Consider the following 20,864-nt stretch of genomic DNA (forward strand, 5'->3'; position numbering starts at 1 on the left):
AATTTTACATGATCAATATTGTAGTTATCAGTCTCTCCATTTCGTGGGAAATATTAGATTAAAGAAGAGTAAATTTTTTTTCGGACTTGTACTATCACCACATCGCTTGTAAACTTCGGTTTTGAGAAGTATCATAAAAATAAACTATTAATTGTACGGCGTAAATATACTACATATCTACCATTTAAATATTAAGTTTTTAAATATAGTTAAGTTTACGCAATTTTATATCATTATTAAATTTGTGAATATATGTATTGTTAAAAATATTTTAGAATAATCATGCTTTAAGCTAAAAAATATCAAACGAAATGAGTATCTTTAAAATAAATTATATTTTCTTGAATCGCCTCCCGTGCATTTAAAATAAAATTCGGTTGATGAACATTTCAGACTATTTTACAAGCTTTTTATTTAACTTGCTTTCTCTGTCTGTCGTCAGTCTGAAAGAGAGTCAGTCTACCAGCAGTGGCGGAACTAGAAAAAAAGGGCCACCCCGCAAAAAAAATTTTTTAGGCCCCCCCCCATATATATATATATATATATATATATATATATATATATATATATATATATATATATATATATATATATATATATATATATATATATATATATATATATATATATATATATATATATATATATATATATATATATATATATGCAATCACATAATACGAACATAGGATACTCATTGTTGTCCTGTTCTGGATTTGAAAAACATTAATAAAAAAAAATTCAACATCATGTCATGTGTGTAAGTGCATTAGCGTGTTTTGTGAGAATCAGTTTTAATTAATTTTTGATAGAAGCCCTTTTATCAATCTGTCGGTCAAAATAATATAAAATATGAAAGCTTTGTATAAGTAATGGTGTCTCGTGTTATGTTTATTTTTATGTTTTTTCTTGTAGTTATATTATTAATGTTTAAAATATTATTAATTTAATACATTTTAATACATTTCCCTTTTATACAATATCATTCTTTAGTAATTACTTATAAAAAAAATAATAATTAAGAGAAGTAATTGCTTTTTAATTTGTTTAGTACAAATCTATTAAAAGGAGCTTATGATCACCCCTATTTGACTGTTTTTTTAAAAAGGGAAATAAGTCATGGAAGTGGTTTGAACATTTGCTTATCTTTGATAAGTTTAATTGTAGGAGAAAGACTCGGCTTTCAAAGTTGTTTAAAAACAAAGGGAAAAAGAAGAAACAAGAGCGTGGGGTGGTGTCTATAGAATAAATATAATCCAACCGCAGCTACGGTAATTTTTTTACAAAACAACCATCAAGTCAAAAATGAAAGAAAATTTACTTTTTTTTAACTATAAAAAAAATGTATTATGGTCGGCTCTGGGCCCCTAAATGGCGTGGGCCCCCCCGCATTGCGGGGTCTGGCGGCACTGTAGTTCCGCCCCTGTCTACCAGTCGTCATAGATAAAAACGCTCGAGCGGAATTTCGGGCACTTCTAAATGACAGATTCGTTTCTAAATTGGCACGTGGGTCAAGACTTGAACACAATACAGTTTGACTTAATTGGATGCTTAAATCGTGTTTTATGAATTAATTAAAATGTTCTAAAAAATTGTAGGTTTCTGCTACTCTTCCCTCGCTATTATACGCGCGTTATACTGTTTATTTTGTGCGCATTAGTTTATAGTCATGAAACTATTGTAAATAAAAATTTTAAAGTACTGAAATAAAATTGCATAAATTGCATACTTCTATAATAATACAAGAAAATAAAAAAAGGGAAAATAAATGATTTCCTGTCTCAATTGTTTATCATGACTACATATCGATCATGTTTCAGATTTCCATTCTGAGTCACCTGTCTATCAAGTCTCAGCTTTTCATAATGTGCCTCCCCTTGACTCACCTGTCTATCATGACTTACCTGTCTACTATGACTCACCTGTCTAACATGACTGACCTATCCAATATGACTCACGTATCCATCATGACTCACCTATCCATCATAACTCACCTGTCTATCATAACACACCTGTCTATCACAACACACCTGTCTATTATGACTCATCTGTCTATCATAACTCACCTGTCTACCATGACTCATCTGTCTATCATGACTCACCTGTCTATTATGACTCATCTGTCTATCATGACTCACCTGTCTATCATGACTCACCTGTCTATCATGACTCACCTGTCTATCATGACTCACCTGTCCATCATGACTCATCTGTCTATCATGACTCACCTGTCTTTCACAACTTATCTGTCTATCATGACTCACCTGTCCATCATGACTCATCTGTCTATCATGACTCACCTGTCTATCAACACTCACCAGTCTGTCATGACTCAACTGCCTATCATGACTCGTCTGTCTTTCACATCTCATCTGTCCATCATGACTCGTCTGTCGAACATGACTCACCTGTCCATCATGACTCACCATTCTATCATTACTCACCTGTCTATCATGACTCACCTGTCTATCATGACTCACCTGTCTTTCACAGCTCATCTGTCTATCACGACTCGTCTATCTATCATGACTCACCTGTCTATCATCACTCACCTTTCTATCATGAATTACCTGTCTGTCATGACTCACCTGTCTACCATGATTCACCTGTCTATTGATTCCCACCTGTCTGTCATGAGTCACCTATCCATCATGACTCACCTATCTATCATGACTCACCTGTCTACCATAACTCACCTGTCTATCATGACTCACCTGTCTAACATAACTCACCTGTCTAACATAACTCACCTGTCTACCATAACTCACCTGTCTACCATGACTCACCTGTCTACCATAACTCACCTGTCTATCATGACTCACCTGTCTATCATGACTTACCTGTCTATCATGACTCACCTGTCTGTCATGACTCACTTGTCTATCATGACTTACCTGTCTATCATGACTTACCTGTCTACCATAACTCACCTGTCTACCATAACTCACCTGTCTGTCTTGACTCACTTGTCTATCATGACTTACCTGTCTATCATGACTTACCTGTCTACCATAACTCACCTGTCTACCATAACTCACCTGTCTGTCTTGACTCACTTGTCTATCATGACTTACCTGTCTATCATGACTTACCTGTCTACCATAACTCACCTGTCTACCATAACTCACCTGTCTATCATGACTCACCTGTCTAACATAACTCACCTGTCTAACATAACTCACCTGTCTACCATAACTCACCTGTCTACCATGACTCACCTGTCTACCATAACTCACCTGTCTATCATGACTCACCTGTCTATCATGACTTACCTGTCTATCATGACTCACCTGTCTGTCATGACTCACTTGTCTATCATGACTTACCTGTCTATCATGACTTACCTGTCTACCATAACTCACCTGTCTACCATAACTCACCTGTCTGTCTTGACTCACTTGTCTATCATGACTTACCTGTCTGTCATGACTCACCTGTCTCACACAGCCTCCCTGTCTTGTGTGTTGGACACAGACAAGCGAACCCATCCACCAGATCGACGCAGGTAGATCCCTCAGCACATGGGCTGGCGTGGCAGGAGTCTACACCTGTAACAAGACAAACACATCTTTACTGGACGTCAATGTGAGAGGTAGATCAACTACAGCAAGACAAACACATCTTTACTGCAGGTCAATAATTTGGTAGATCAACTACAGCAAGACAAACACAATTTTACTTCACGTCAATTGGGCAAGTAGATCAACTACAGCAAGACAAACACATTTTTACTACACGTCAATAATTTGGTAGATCAACTACAGCAAGACAAACACAATTTTACTTCACGCCAATTGGGCAGGTAGATCAACTACAGCAAGACAAACACATTTTTACTACACGTCAATAATTTGGTAGATCAACTACAGCAAGACAAACACAATTTTACTTCACGTCAATTGGGCAGGTAGATCAACTACAGCAAGACAAACACATTTTTACTACACGTCAATAATTTGGTAGATCAACTACAGCAAGACAAACAAATCTTACTGTACGTCAAAAGGACAGGCGACAGCAAGACAAACACATCTTTACTGCACGTCAATGTATTTGGTAGATCAACTACAGCAAGACAAACACATTTTTTTACTACATGATAAACCGTTAGCGAACCCAAAGTGACTGAAGAGCGATCAATTTTTATGAAACAAATCTTTTTCAACATTAAATATTGTGCTTTTACTAGACGGATTTTGGACCCTTAAACGGCTTCGGTATGGCAGCTCTGGCCCAAACTAAACTATATGTTTACAAGAGAGTTGTCTTGGTTTGAATTGGGGTTAAAATATTAAGAGTAACATCCCTTTGAACAAACTTTTTAACGTGGTACGGGGCGAAAGCAATTATTATTTTGACCTGTAAATTTTTATTTTAGTACATAAGTACATGTACTTAATTAATAGCAAAATAAATACTAGTGACGAAATGGACAGGAATTTGAGGGGATCACTTCTATTGTAGATTTTAATTGTGGAATCAATAATTTTACGTTAGTGTGTGTGCGTTGGTGTAGACTAGTGCGCGCGCATTTGAATGTGTGCTTGTATTGTATGCTTGTATACATGTATACATGTCTCAAAATCGGTTCAGTGTGTGTAATTGTAGCACTGACCAAAATATGTGTTGATTTGTGTGTTTCATTGAGTATGTGTTTAGTGCGTTTATATAGCTTATGTGTTTAAAAAAGGCTGCTGAATGTTATGGGTGTTTGTGTGTATTATGTTACCGTGTTCTGGCGTAAAATCCTTACTATGTTAAATACCCGTTCTTCACCCTCATTTACACGTCCTGTTGTGACCTTGAAAACATAAGACAGGTCGTTGAACCCGTACGGTTGTCTAGAACCGTCAGTGTATCCTGTGGTCATCAGAGCGTGTCTTACAAAGCCTACCTGACAGTGCTAGATAATATATGGTGTCGCGATACCGCTGATACTCCACAGACATTGAGCTATTGAACGTGGGAAAAATATATACATACGTATCACTACTCTTAAATAACACTACCATTGAATATACAAGTAAAACTAACACAGCCAATCCCTATGGCTACCTTGACTCTAACCATAGCTTTGACCAGAAAGCGACCGCTTACTTAAAACCAAGTTTTTTTTTTTTTTACCTTTTGCCTGAAGAACCGTAAAGTCAACCTAAAGACAGAAACTGACAGAGAGTAAAGTGCAGATAGGTAACTTTGGATTCTCCGGCTGACGGTATAATTAAAATCTGCCCATACGTAAACACTAAGTGATTATATTTAGGAATAAACGTCTATCTATGTGTGCGTAAGTGTGTGCATGTGTTCGGATTTAAGAAAACTGTTTGGAGAAAATCACTAAGCAAATGTGTCTTTAACATCACCAACAGATACGCGCATATATGGATGGGAGTATAATATGTGCGTATATGAATGCATGTGTATGTATGCATTTGTATATATGCATGCATGCATGTGTATGTATGCATATATATGTATGCTTACTAGTTTGCATATGTGTTTATACATGGGAATATACGCATATGTATGCATGCATTTGTATGTATGTATGCATTTGTATGTATGTATGCTTTTGTATGTATGTATGCATTTGTATGTATGTATGCATTTGTATGTATGTATTCATGTGTTGTTAGCATAATGCATATGTTATTATGTATGCATGAAAATATATGCATGTGTATATATATATATATATATATATATATATATATATATATATATATATATATATATATATATATATATATATATATATATGTGCATATGTATTAGCGTGTATACACCCTTACACATAATCCAGAAAGAAACAAAAAACTTCCACTTTGCCTCGCACTTTTTGTGTAACCGAATATCATAATGTGTCCACAAAAACTTGTCAGCTCAGCATATCAAACACTGTAAACCAATACAAAGTAGGCAGCACTCAATCCACGAGACAATCTAAGATCATGCAATCTTCCAATAAATTATTTTTTTTTCTTGCTTTCTAATAATTGTGTGTGAATGTTCCGTATCAATATCATCTTTTCCTTTAGTTCTCAATACACACTGGGTCGCTATATCAGCAGAGGCGTAGCGGGCGGAGGGGCGGGGGGACGACATATGTCCCCGGGCGCCGACCTTAGGGGGCGCCAAAATGGGTTGGAAAAACAAATTGAAAGTTTAAAGGGGGGGGGTGCAAATCGAAAGTTTAAGGGGGGGGGGGGAATCGAAACTCTGAGGGGGGGGGAGGGGGGGTGCAAATCGAAAGTCTGTCCCCTGGCGCCGGGAAGGGTCGCTACGCCTCTGCTATATTAATATGTCTGTCGTTATGTTTATAACCAGGGACTACAAAATCGAATCCATGCTAAAAAAAATGTATGTTAAAATCCGGATTGTTTGAATATTGAGTTAACATTTGTAAGGATTGCAGGCCTTATTTACTGATTGGAATCCCTAACAGTCTGTATCGACATGACCGTGATGTGGTCTAGAAACATTGGTGCTAATAAAAAAAAACACCACTGTGGTCAGATTCATGGTTGCCTGTTGTATACGCAGTGGCGTTATTTTAGACACTAAATCTCTTGTTTTATTCGTATCCACATGTTTTGTATAACTGTACCATCAGTATTGTAGAGGGGTCGTCCATAAATGACGTCACACTCATAGGGGGGAGAGGGGGAGTCCGTAATTTTGTGACGGTGTGTGATGCGGGGGAGGGTGGATGAGGGGGGCGGGTTCAGAGGGTGTGACGTCACACTTTTACATTATAAAAAAACTTGGTTAGAAAACGAATTTTAGCCGTTATTTAGCATTTAAGAAAACTGTTTTAATAAACTGTAATAGGAATTGATTAAAATAATATATGCTGACAGAGTTCAGGCAAAATTCTGGAAAAATACCGTATTTTAAGAGAAATTCAACTGCATTTTTTTTTGGGGGGAGGGGGGGGGGGGAGGTTTTAGACTGAGGTGTGACGTCATTGGGGGGGGTGGGGTGTCTGGCTTTTTGTGACGGGGGAGGAGGTAAAAATCGTCCAAAAAAGCGTGACGTAATTTATGGATGACACCCCCCCCCCCCACCAGTGTATTGATTTATCGTACCAAAACTACTGAATTAAAGAACACTGTGAAGTGCTTATGATAAAGGTTTGAGCATACAATACTGAAATTTCTCCTTTCATCAATCCCATCTCAATTCCTTGTATACGCATACAAATATGTTAAAACCCTCCCACCTAGCGGTCCGTTATTTTAGCATGAAGTAGACAGATCATGAGATAATTAAGGAGGTTGTAGTTTAGCTTTGACAAAAAGTTACCCGTCTTGGGGTTCCAGTTCTTGAAGGTTAAAGTTCACAAGTGTAGCTATTCTTCCAGACCTGGTTGTCATTGCGTGACACCAGGTTCGGTGGTTTTATGATGTGTTTTAAATGTAGATATATGGTGATTTTGTGATGTGTTTTAAATGTAGAAATATGGTGATTTTGTGATGTTTTAAATGTAGATATATAGTGATTTTGTGATGTGGTTTAAATGTAGATATATGGTGATTTTGTGATGTTTTAAATGTAGAAATATGGTGATTTTGTGATGTTTTAAATGTAGATATATGGCGATTTTGTGATGTGGTTTAAATGTAGATATATAGTGATTTTGTGATGTTTTTAAATGTAGAAATATGGTGATTTTGTGATGTGTTTTAAATGTAGAAATATGGTGATTTTGTGATGTGGTTTAAATGTAGATATATGGTGATTTTGTGATGTGTTTTAAATGTAGAAATATGGTGATTTTGTGATGTGGTTTAAATGTAGATATATGGTGATTTTGTGATGTGTTTTAAATGTAGATATATGGTGATTTTGTGATTTGGTTTAAATGTAGAAATATGGTGTTTTTGTGATGTGGTTTAAATGTAGATATATGGTGATTTTGTGATTTGGTTTAAATGTAGATATATGGTGATTTTGTGATGTGTTTTAAATGTAGAAATATGGTGATTTTGTGATGTGGTTTAAATGTAGAAATATGGTGATTTTATAATGTGAATTAAATGTAGAAATATGGTGATTTTGTGATGTGGTTTAAATGTAGAAATATGGTGATTTTGTGATGTGGTTTAAATGTAGAAATATGGTGATTTTGTGATGTGGTTTAAATGTAGATATATGGTGATTTTGTGATGTGGTTTAAATGTAGAAATATGGTGATTTTGTGATGTGGTTTAAATGTAGATATATGGTGATTTTGTGATGTGGTTTAAATGTAGAAATATGGTGATTTTGTGATGTGTTTTAAATGTTGATATAGAATGGTTTTGTAGCGTGTTATAATGACATGAAGGCTGGTAGGACATTGTCCAGCTTATAGTGTGTTCGTGCTTTCTGAGACGGATATGAATAATGTGTTGTTTTACATCTTATGTGATTAGTGTTTTGTTTTACAACGTGTGTGATTAGTGTGTTGTTTTACATCTTATGTGATTAGTGTTTTGTTTTACAACGTGTGTGATTAGTGTGTTGTTTAACAACGTATGTGTTTAGTGTGTTGTTTTGCAATGTATATGATTAGTGTGTTGCTTTACATTTTATGTGATTAGTGTGTTGTTTTACTAAGTGTGTGATTATTGTGTTGTTTTACATCTTATGTGATTGGTATTTCGTTTTACAACGTATGTGATTAGTATGTTGTTTTACAACGTATGTGATCAGTGTTTTGTTTTAAAACTATGTGATTAGTGTGTTGTTTTACATCTTATGTGATTAGTGTGTTGTTTTACAACGTATGTGATTAGTGTGTTGTTTTACAACGTATGTGATTAGTGTGTTGTTTTACATCTTATGTGATTGGTATTTCGTTTTACAACGTATGTGATTAGTGTGTTGTTTTACATCTTATGTGATTGGTGTTACGTTTTACAACTAATGTGATTAGTGTGTTGTTTTACCGTTTATGTGATAAGTGCTGTTTTACAACATATGGAATTAGTGTTCTTTTACAACTTATGTGATTAATGTGCCGTTTTAAAACTTATATATATGTGTTGTGTTCTTTTACAACTTATGTGATTAATGTGCCGTTTTAAAACTTATGTAATTAGTGTCGTGTTCTTTTACAACTTATGTGATTAATGTGCCGTTTTAAAACTTATGTAATTAGTGTGTTCATTCACACGTGAATGGCTTAACCTATTTGTGAATGAATTTCCTTATTTGATGGATTAATCTGTACGACACATGTACACGATCTGTGTACAGCGGTTGTGTACACTTGGAACCCGAATGTGTATATTATTGAGGTAAGAATTTATCATTAATTAACTAATGAATTAATTTATGTCTGACCATGACAGAGTAAATAAATTAAACTTGTTTTAGAACCAGCTGATATAAGAAAGTAGACGAGCAACAACATAAATATATCTTGGAAATCGAGCATATAAACTTAGGATACTGCTTTACCGCTGACTGTTTATATATAATAACAACAAGGTGAAGTGTGGTGTCGGGGCTGTGGGGGTGGGGGGGGGGGGGTGTGGGGGGGGGTATTTGTAAAATCAATTTATAAACTAGACGGCACCAACCAGAACGTGGTGTGACTGTTTATGTGTGATTTTATACTTGAGAATGTAAATGTTTGTAAATATTCACGCTAAATGAAAGTTGATTTGTAGTAGATTATTTTTTTTCGTGTGCGCAATTTAAAATTGGTGGAATTTTGTCCAGCTTTCTACTAATGTTTATTTTTCCTGTGTGTAAAATACACAAAATTTAGTTTATTAATTTAGCTAATAAATTTAAAAAAAAAATGAATTGGATTTTTAAAAAAAAATTGAAATAAAATATTTCAGTACTTTTGACCTTTAATGTTTACTGACTATACTCTTAACATAATTTATTTTTAGTTACTTGAATTCTAATAAAAACGTGCATTAAATCGGTTTCTGTCATGTTTAAAAAATTATTACCGTAAACGAATAAATAAAAAATCAAGTGTTTATTTTTTTTTAAATACAACTTATCAAAATTAATATAGTGCTATAAATAAAGTAGCATAAAAGAGTGGTGGCGTTTTAACGAACGCACGAACATGCTTAATTATGAAGCTGATTAACACGTCTGCTAAATGAAAAACATGACATGCTACCAATCATGCTGATTGTCAAAACAAGCGACAGGTAAAATTTTACCTAGATTCCTGGTAAACAAGTTTTTAATTAGGGTTATTGGTTGACGGCGTTCATTGGGCTTAATTTTTTTTTTTTTTTTTTTTTTTTTTTTTTTTTTTTTTTTTTGTTGTAACACGAACGTCAGTCAAACAAAGGGAGACAACTTTGACGTCACCGAGACAACAATAGATAATTGTAAGCAGAAATGTCACGTGGGAAGCCAGGCGTGACTGCAGCTATTTTTAGCAACAGACGTTTAGGGGTTATTTGGGGTCGTGATAATTATAGCCCGCTTAATTTAATAAGCGTCGCAAAGCGAGGCTATGTGTGTATGGGAGGGGGGGGGGGGAGGCCGGTCACACCAGGTGATACAGGATTTAATGACGTCATTTTCTATTCTGAAACAGGTATTACCTCATGATTAATCATAAAAATTATTCCAACATTTTAAATCTTGAAAAAAATATGGCCTTTCTTTAATAATGATGTTATTAAAATACCCAAAATAGATGGTATGTTGCGCAATGCACCGTGAACGCAGAGGCGTAGCGGGGGGGGGGGGGGGGGGGCGGGGGGTGCGGATCGCACCGGGTGACACCATTCAGGGGGGGGGGTGACACCAAGGCAAAAAAGAGCAAAATATATAGAGAAAAATGATAATTCCACTTAGTTAAGTGATTAATTCGAATGTTAAATAGTCTTTTAGAGGTGCAAATCGAAAGTTTGAGGGGGGGGGGGGGGTGCAAATCGGAAATTTAAAGTTTGTTCCCGGGAAGGGTCACTGCACCTCTGGAGGGTGACACCATTAAGTGCCGCACCGGGTGACACCCGACCTCGCTACGCCACTGCGTGAACGATAACGTCATAATTAAGGTACATAATTAAAAACCCATCCATTTCCTTCAACAATTCAACTACGTTTTTATAATAGAACACTGGAGATTAATTAAGCTTTATAGTTAATTGTGTCTTATAAAATATTTTAAAAATTTAATGAAACGTGTCATCTCATTTTAATACCACTAGCTGATTATCGTTCCTGTGGTGAACAAGAGTTATTATCCTTGGGAGAGCTGAGTTTATCCGAAATATAATTTTTTTTTAACTCTGTTAAAAGTCATTGCAACAATTACTAGTTATTCCCTAACTATGTGATGGCATGGTCGGGTGGGAGAGCACATGATAACAAATTTCAAAGTCCCGAGATCAAAACCTTAGGTAGATTAAAGTTTGTTAGCTAGGAAAAACAACCCATCTAGGAGAGACAACTCTAAAATCAAACAAGTGCTGACTAGCGGATTGTTCTTGTGTTTAACGAAGGCTATGGAAGCAAATCCAGAAAGATGAGCAAGCTCAGTGGCGTTGCTAGGTCGGGTGTCTCCCGGTGCGGAAACTAGAGGTGAACGTTGGTGTCATCTTCTCCCCCCCCCCCCCACCCCACCCCACCTTTGGTAGGCCTAAAGTCTAAACTTTGCACGGATGATAGTATCGGTGCTTATCTATAGTTGGTTATTAATATAGCTTGATGTAACATTGTTTTCTCTATAGTTAGTAAGTTTAGGTCATATCACCCCCCCCCCTAGTCGGGATTTGACAATTTTACTCTTAAATAACAATTAAACTCTAATTAGCCACCATTTTATTTAAATGGAATGATCTTTTTTTTTTCTACATATATTTTTCTATTTTTGTCTTGGTGTCACCCTCTTTATATGGTGGCACCCGGTGCGGTCCGTACCCCCCGCCTCGCACTTCTACGCCTCTGAACAAGCTGAAGGAGGAATCAACGTGTTATACGGTGCTTAATATTTGGACACCTCATGTTAAATTTAGTTGAAGGAAACCTCCAAAAATTACGTTTAAAAACAAAAACAAAAAACAAAAAATCCCCTAGCATAAGAAATATAGCTATGTGATTTATTGTTTTTGTTCTTTTATTTTTTTTTTTTTTTGGATTAAGAAGTATCCAAAGGGTGATATATGAGGGTGCAGCAAAGAAATGTAGATCTACCACTTCCATTTGTAGGTTTAAATAATCTTTGGTTGGAGGTTTAAGTCTGTCGTTGATTAATTCAGTGTTTCTTCCAGGCATCTCTTCGGGGGGGGGGGGGCTAAGCCCCCCGAAAATATTCTACCGCCCCCAGAACGAAATGAAATTTATATAATTTATATAGAAAATATATACTTTTAACAGTGTCCGCCCCCTCTCCCCGAAGAAAAAAGTCTGGAAGAAACACTGGATTAATTCAACCATAATTCTAAGCCGTCACACCTTCCACTCACCCCCCCCCCCCCCACCTCCCCTTTTCCCGCTACTTTCACAAGGTCAAGCAGACCTAGCCTCAGGTGTGGACTCCAGCAGACGAGAAATTGAAACCGGATGTTGTTTTGTCACGTGATCGTACGCTGCCTGAGCACGCCCCAAATCTTGTCAACTTTCCTGTTCGTGTACGCTACTCCCACAGCTACAGCCACCCACTCAACAAAAACACATTTACATAACAAAAAAATCACATTTTTTTTGTACATTTGAAACCTGAAATGGTAAAGTTAAGATTTATTTCTATCTAGATCTATATGCAGCAGTGAAGGGGTTTATGTTGATGCAGTGTTTCTTCCAGACTTTTTTCTCCGGGGGGGGGGGGCACTTGAAATTTTCGGGGGGGGGGGGGGCGATAAACTTTCTTCGGGGGGGCGGGGGGGGGGGGGCGGACACTGTTAAAAGTATATATTTTCTATATAAATTTCATTTCGTTTGTGGGGGGGGGGGGGGCGGTAAGAAATTTTTGGGAGAGGGGGGGGGGGGGGCAAAGCCCCCCGAAGAGATGCCTGGAAGAAACTCTGTTTTGATGGCAAAGGTTTTCGTTAGTTCTTACGTTACATTAAATTTCATGTTATTTTTTTCATAAAAAATTTAAAATTGATAAACATATGACATAATAAAGAGAGTAACTAAGTCAAATTGATTTTAAATTACTTTTATACCAATGTTATATACAATTAAATTATTAAAATAGTAAGTGGAGAGGAGAAAGTTAAAATGATAATTTTGTGAAGAGGGTTGGCCGGTTGGGTGGCATTCCCAGTTACCGCACCGGATGACAACCCCGACTTAGTGACGCCACTATTGAATAGATTAGAAAAATAAAAGGTAAACGTAATCTAGGTTATATTTAGGCATATAGAAAAAGTTTGAAAATTCGAAAGTTAGCAGATTTTTTTAAAAGTGATTGTGTCACATGATTTTGTCACGTGGTTTAGACGTAGACTCATATGGCCGCAGGTTAAAATATTTCGGTTTAAAGTTACCTTGACCTTGGTTGGGGTGGATTAGAATTTGGGTGGAGCAGCGAAAAGATGATCCACTCATCCATTCAGAAAGGTATACAGAAATCAGATAACGCGTTTTTAATGGGCGCGTTGTGTCATTGTGTCTGTCAAAAATTTATGTCATGTTGTATGTGTTCTTATTTGTAGTGTTGTATGTTCTATTTGATTTTATAGCCACTATTGCTTATCTTATGTTTCTATTGCAAACTGTTTTTGTATTTTATGTCAAATTCTATGTGTTTTTGTGTAGTATTTTGTGTAGTATTTTGAGTTATATACAACTTGATATGCGAGATGTCATCTCAAATTTCTAAGTCTTTTAACTTGATCATCGTCTTATCCCATCCGTGCCCAAGACAGACGGACGAAGTAGAGTTCATGTGTTTCAGACACATTAGCGTATGAAGGTATACTATGGTCAGCACTATGCCCAACTGCATTTTGTTTTTCCTAACATTCTACTGACTTCAACCTGGATTCGAGGCCCTATGTTCCATGAGGAGCAAAGAGGACTAAGTCAAGTAAGTAAGTCAAGTAAGTCAACATTCTACTGACTTAAAACCTGGATTCGAACTCGAGACTTTCAATAAAGCAGTCTAGCTCTCTACTGTTAGGCCACACAGTCCCCTTTCACGTGATAACGTATGCTAAATGTGTATGTGGTATGATATGAGCCAGACCATACATAGCGCTATATGTGCTGGTTGTTCGTTTGGCTGCTAGCTTGAAGGTATCGAGTTCGAATCTCAGTTCGAAACTGTGACTGTAGTACATGACTGAGTCCACCCAGCTCTAATGGGTACCTGACCAACGTTAGGTAAAGTAAAGACAGCTGGACGAAGCGTTGAATAAACCATCCCCTCATATACCGAAATCAATAAACAAACGAGCTCTACTTCTTCTGCTCAAGGGATCGCTAGGCATGAAGAAGAATATTTTAAAACGTTTTTCTTAACTCAGCTTCGCGTTTGTTTGTTTGTTTGGATGTTTGTTGTTAAAATTGACATCGAAAATTAGCCCACTTCTGATTGCTCTAGAGACCTGAAATTTGGCATGCATGCTACTTTCGCCTAACAATTTCAGATGCAATCATAAAAACTAGCAATTAGTGACCGTAATTAGCTTAATTTAATTACGCCCCAAGGACCATAAAATTGAGGACATGATTTCTAAAGATACCGACAAGACTTGAGGCCTATTGACACAGTTACTTCGGCCCCAATCGATGTGAGCGCGCTGGCCGTGATCGTATAGTGGTTAGTACTTCGCGTTGTGGCCGCGACAACCCAGGTTCGAATCCTGGTCGCTCAAGATTTTTAGTCCGTGTATTTATAAACACTTTTTTAAAAACCACGTTTTTCATGTGTAGCAACGGACTAAAAAGGAGAAAATAAAATACTTAAAAAAAAACTTTTTAAAAAACCACGTTTTTTATGTGTAGCAACGGACTAAAAAGGAGAACGGACACGGTAACACATTGTTAACGGTGACACGGTTGGTACGCTGGGCATGCTAAAATACACATAAACACGTTTTTCCTTAACTCAGCTTCGCGTTTATTTGTTTGTTTATGGGAGATTTGATCACGTGATTCGTGAGTAGATCTCCACGCCAGCAACGTAAATTACACCCTTTCTCTGTTTAAAGCGTATCGGTCGCTCAAGATTTTTTTAGTCCGTGTATTTAAAACACTTAGTCAAGTCATACTTAATCAAGTGATTAGATAAAGGAGAAAATAAACTATATAAAAAACTTTTTAAAAACCACGTTTTTCATGTGTAGCAACGGACTAAAAAGGAGAAAATAAAATACTTAAAAAAAACTTTTTAAAAAACCACGTTTTTCTTGTGGACTAAAAAGTAGAAAATAACTATTTACATACATTTGATGACAAAAAACGTGGGTCGGGCAGATGGGTCGGGAAATTTGATGGTGAACGTACCCACGTTTTTTGTCATCAAATGTATGTAAATAGTTATTTTCTACTTTTTAGTCCACAAGAAAAACGTGGTTTTTTAAAAAGTTTTTTTTAAGTATTTTATTTAGTTCTTGACTTCACGTATGCGGGCTGCTAAGTAAGTTTTTTTAAACGTTGTTATATCTAGACACTGCAGAGATCAGTATCGAGAGATGTCTGACGTCATCAAGGTGAGAAAGTGTAATATCAAAAGGTGAGAAAATGTCCCACCTACGGGACAAGCAATTAAAACTTTTACTTGATTGCCTTCAGCGGTTGTCACAAGGGTCTTACACAAGCGTTCCGGTTGACTGGAGACACCGGGGAGAGGGGGAGGGCAGGTGTGTCCGTGTTGGCACACCCTGTTACCAGGGTAATTAAACTGGCTTATCACGTGATGGGTTCACAAGGAAGTGAAGCCGTCAAAGTAACTTGACCAATTGAATATTTTTTTAATTGTACTTTTAGTTTTGGAAAAATTGTGGGGTTTCCACTTATTTCTTTAACAAAATAAATCAAATTTAACATTTAAAATAATTTTTAGTGTTTTTAAAATACGAAAACTAAATTTTCCAAACTACCCCTCCTAGTTGACTCAACCACGCCTTCATCGCAATTTAGGATACGTGTCAACTGGTTATGCGCCATTGAGGCCATTGACTCCGACTTCAGCCTGCTTTTCTTTTTGGATTTCCTTCCATAGTCTTTGTCCAACCAAGAACAAACTACAAGGCAGCAGTTGTTTAATTTTGGAGACTTTCAATTTTTTAAAGAAATCCACTCCAGCTTTCTGAACATGGACCTCATGAGAAGGGTTCCTTTTGTTGCTAGCCATGTTGTCGGGTTTCATTTTGGTGTGGACAATTCTGTTGATGTTAATTCTATTGTGAACAGTTCTGTCGAGTTTCATTTTGTTGTGAGCCATGTAGTCGGGGTGTATTTTATTTTAAAATCTTCTAGGAGAGAAAACTCCAAAATTAAACAACTACTGCCTTTTAGTTTGTTCTTGGATGGATAGAAGCTATGGAAGCGAATCTAGAAAGAAAAGCGGGCTTAAATCGGAGTCAACGGCATATAATAATATGGCGCATGATAAGTTGACGCGTAATACTTAATTGTGTTGGAGGAAATCTCTTTGAACATTTAATTAACAACGAAAAAGAAGATTAACGTTATCACTGTCGCTGTTGCAATAGATTTATTAATATGAAAAAACATACTGTGTTCATTTTATTGTAATAGTATCGATGCCAATATTTAGTATCGAATTAAAATAGTTAATTCTTTATATTAATATTATAATTTAACCACAGTTCGTTAACGTAAAAATAATATGGATGACTCTATTGACTATTAGTAAGAATGGTGTTTATGCATATTTTTTATACATAAGAATATATGCATGTATATGTATGTATGTGTTTGTATGCATGGAAATATATGCATGTAGGGTATATATGTATGCATGTAATGTATGCATGTGTGTGTATGCATGTGTATGTATGCAAGTGTGTATATATGCATGGTATGTTTGCATATGCATATGTAAATATGCATATGTTAGTATGTATGCATGAGAATTTTTGTATATATGTATACATGTATGTGTATGTATGCAAGGGTATCTGCATGTATACGACACTACACATAATCCAGAAACAAACAAAAACCCTCCACTTATCCTCGTATTTTCTGTGTAACCAAATCTCATATTGTGTTCACAAAAACTCGTCAACTCAGTGTATCAATAAACTTTAAGTCAATACAATACACTGTAAACCAATACACGGTAGGCAGCACTCAATCCACGAGACACATCTAAGAACACTTAATCTTCCAAAAAAAATAATTTTTCCCGTGGGAATGACCTATTTCAATATCAATTTTCCCTTTTGTATTTAAGAGACACGTAACCGCCATAACAATATATGTGTGGTTATATTAATTTTATAAACAGGGAGTACAAAATCGAACTCCAAACTAAAAAAAAATATGTAAATATCCAGATTCTTTGAATATTGAGTTTAAATTGACAAGGGTTAAAAGCATCATTTATTGCATGGAATCCTCAGTATGTATCGAAATGACAGGAAAATAGTCAAGAAACATGGGTGCTTATTAAAAAACACACCACAATCTGCAGAAACATGGGTGCCTATTAAAAAAACCATGTGACGTTAATGTAGACTCCCGTAGAAAAAAAGAATTGCCCACCAAGTGAGCGCAAAAAAAAAAATGTGTATAATAGTGCGGAATATTATTAGTACTTAATAAATTTACATGCGGTTTTTTGCTGACTTTCCTCATAGTATTTCTATATCCTAACTCCCCGGTCAACAGGTGTAAATTGGGGGGGGGGGGGGGGGGGGGAGGGGGGGGATTCTTAAAAACAAATAAGTGGGTAGAGTGCTGTAATCTGAAAGTGGTTGTAACTGTTAGATATGGGATTTTGTTGATGAAAGTGCAAATAGTCAATATAATTTTGATTTAGTGTGTACCATGTTGTCAGGGTTTATTTTAGTGTGTACCGTTTTGTCAGGGTTTAGTTTAGTGTGTACCGTGTTGTCAGGGTTTATTTAGTGTGTACTGTGTTGTCATGGTTTAGTTTAGTGTGTACCGTTTTGTCAGGGTTTAGTTTAGTGTGTACCATGTTGTCAGGGTTTAGTTCAGTGTGTACCGTTTTGTCAGGTTTATTTTAGTGCGTACCATTTTGTCAGGATTTATTTTAGTGCGTACCGTGTTGTCAGGGTTTATTTTAGTTGTCAGGGTTTATTTTAGTGTGTACCGTGTTGTTAGGGTTTCGTTTAGTGTGTACCGTGTTGTCAGGGTTTATTTTAGTTGTCAGGGTTTATTTTAGTTGTCAGGGTTTATTTTAGTGTGTACCGTGTTGTTAGGGTTTATTTTAGTGTGTAGGCTACCGTGTTGTCAAGATTTTTTTTAGTTTGTACCGTGTTGTCAGGGTTTATTTTAGTGTGTACCGTGTTGTCAGGGTTTATTTTAGTGTGTAAAGTGTTGTCAGGGTTTATTTTAGTGTGTACAGTGTTGTCGGGGTTTATTTTAGTGTGTAGGCTACAGTGTTGTCACGTTTTTTTTAGTTTGTACCGTGTTGTCAGGATTTATTTTAATGTATACCGTGTTGTCGGGGTTTATTCTAGTGTGTAAAATCTGTGAGAATGGGAGTATTAAAATTTGCTGACATTATTTACCGTGCACTTGCCATGAATAAAAGTGTGATTGTTTGTTTTTCGGCCGGAGGATAACGAGTAAAATTGCCACATCAATCACTTACTAAACCAACAACCTAGCATTTAATCTTAAAACGACATTTTCTGATTGGGTAGCACGTTTATCCATCCCACCCTGTTATTCGCACGTTCGAAATGATATAACACTGATCAATTATTGTCACAGCATTATACAAACTATACCTGGCATTGTTACATGCTTTTATCCAACTCCTTTGACGTGCGTCTAAACAAAAATGAATCTTAAACCAACAAACGTTGTTTGATTAGTGCAGCTTGACATTTGGTGTCACCACTTTAGTTGATGTCTACCAGTGTGGCCTGCCCCACCCCACCCCCTCTAAGTGGCGGATTGAAACGAGGGTTGAGACGGATATAGCCCAGGGTCCTGTTTTGTTTTTACAAACCATATTAAATGTAACTTTACTACAAAATTGTAAACCTTTACTACAAAAACCAAGGTTTATATTTAAATTACAAGCGTTTTCCATTTTGTTTAATAAACATCAAACACGTGCACTCTCTCTGATAAAAATGGCAGCTGCCGTCACCTCCTATCATGACATGTTTACATAACGCCGACGACCCCCAATAATATAGTCCGGACCAGCGTTCTCTTATGACAATAAAAAAAAAGTTGATTTCAGAGTTTAAGAAACACGGTCAACAGCCAAATTCTGAGACACTACTTTACGTTTGAACCCGCTTACAAATTGACAGCAAGTTCAGTGGCGGAACTAGAAAAAAAGGGCTACCCCGCAAAATAATTGTCATATATATCATAAATGATCATATTATATATATATATATATATATATATATATATATATATATATATATATATATATATATATATATACATAATACGAAAATAGGATGATCATTCAGGCCTAACCGGGTTTTGAAAAAAAAATGTCTTGGTTTTTTTCAATTAAAACAAATTACTACATATCATGTGTGTGAGTGCATTATTCTCTTACCGGTCAAAAGAATATAAAACATGAAAGCTTTGAATGGTTTCTGGTGTTCTCTTTTGTTTTTGTATGTTTATTTTTTTTTTTATTTATATTATTTAATTGTTAATACATTTCCTTTTTATACTATGTCATTCTTATGTATTTAAAAAAAATTATGAGAAGTAATTGCTTTTTAATTTGTTTAGTACAAATCTATTACAAGGAGCTTATAGTAACCCTATTTAACTATTTTAAAAAGGGAAATAAGTCATGGAAGTGTTTTGAACGTTTTCCTATCTTTCACACTACAGCTCATGCTTATATTTTTTTTTACACAACAGCATGTGTTAGCTACTGTACAACATCAGTACTGTAGTAGATCTGTTTGTTATTTACAAAATAGGGGGGGGGCTGACTTTTTGGGACAATGTGTGACGGAGGAGAGTGGGGGGGGGGGGGTAGAAATCGTCAAAAAAGCGTCATGTCATTTATGAATGACCCCCAAAGTAAAAATAATTAAATGTACATACAACCGAAATTATTGTTATTATATTCTTTCTGATTATTTGTAGAATACATGCTAGTACAGAATAGTAGTTCTACCAATACAAAATAAATACAGTAGAATCACCATGGATTGTGGGCCCTAACCAACGTTATAAAGAAGCAAAAGTCGTCTTAATATCTAGCGGCCTCTTTTCTAAAGAATGTTGCCGCCAACAGCTATTGTTTGATTGTAGAAGAAAGAGGACTCGGCTTTCACAGTGGTTTAAAAATAAAGAGCGTGGGATGGTGTCTATAGAATAAAGATAATCCAACCGCAGGTACAGTATTCTTTTTTTACAAAAGAAGTAAAAAATGCTAGAAAATTATTTTTTTTAACTATACAAAAATTGATTATGGTAGGCAGTGGGCCCCTAAATGGCGTGCCCCCCCCCCCCCTCGGCATTGCGGTGTCTGGCGGCACTGTAGTTCCGCCCCTGACAGCAAGTGAAAGTTCTATCCAACATTTCGTCCGATCACGTGGTGAGGTTGTAGGGCCTAACCAACACTTTAAAAGCTGTTTCAAATGATAAGCATATTGTCTAATCTGTGAATTAGCTCTCACTTGCATGCATTCAGACAAGGCTCACCCTAGCAATTAATGAACTAAGCCAGGAACTTCTATAATAACCTGCTACATTAACAAAAGAGGTAGGGAAAGATGATTTACATTTTTGTT

At 36.1% G+C, this 20,864-nt stretch overlaps 1 protein-coding gene across 1 annotated transcript in view; it reads right to left on the minus strand.

Moving 5' to 3' along the window:
• LOC131950003 (neurogenic locus notch homolog protein 1) overlaps positions 1-20,864 on the minus strand; it is a 43,513-nt gene that overhangs the window by 8,355 nt on the left and 14,294 nt on the right. Inside the window, exon 8 of the mRNA XM_059312376.1 lies at positions 3,435-3,548. Coding sequence (XP_059168359.1) covers positions 3,435-3,548 — 114 coding nt within the window. The remainder of the gene's footprint in view (positions 1-3,434; positions 3,549-20,864) is intronic.

The sequence above is a fragment of the Physella acuta genome, unplaced genomic scaffold, assembly GCF_028476545.2.
Source record: "Physella acuta isolate Inbredline_101_S28 unplaced genomic scaffold, ASM2847654v3 ptg000003l, whole genome shotgun sequence".
Lineage (NCBI taxonomy): Eukaryota > Metazoa > Mollusca > Gastropoda > Physidae > Physella > Physella acuta.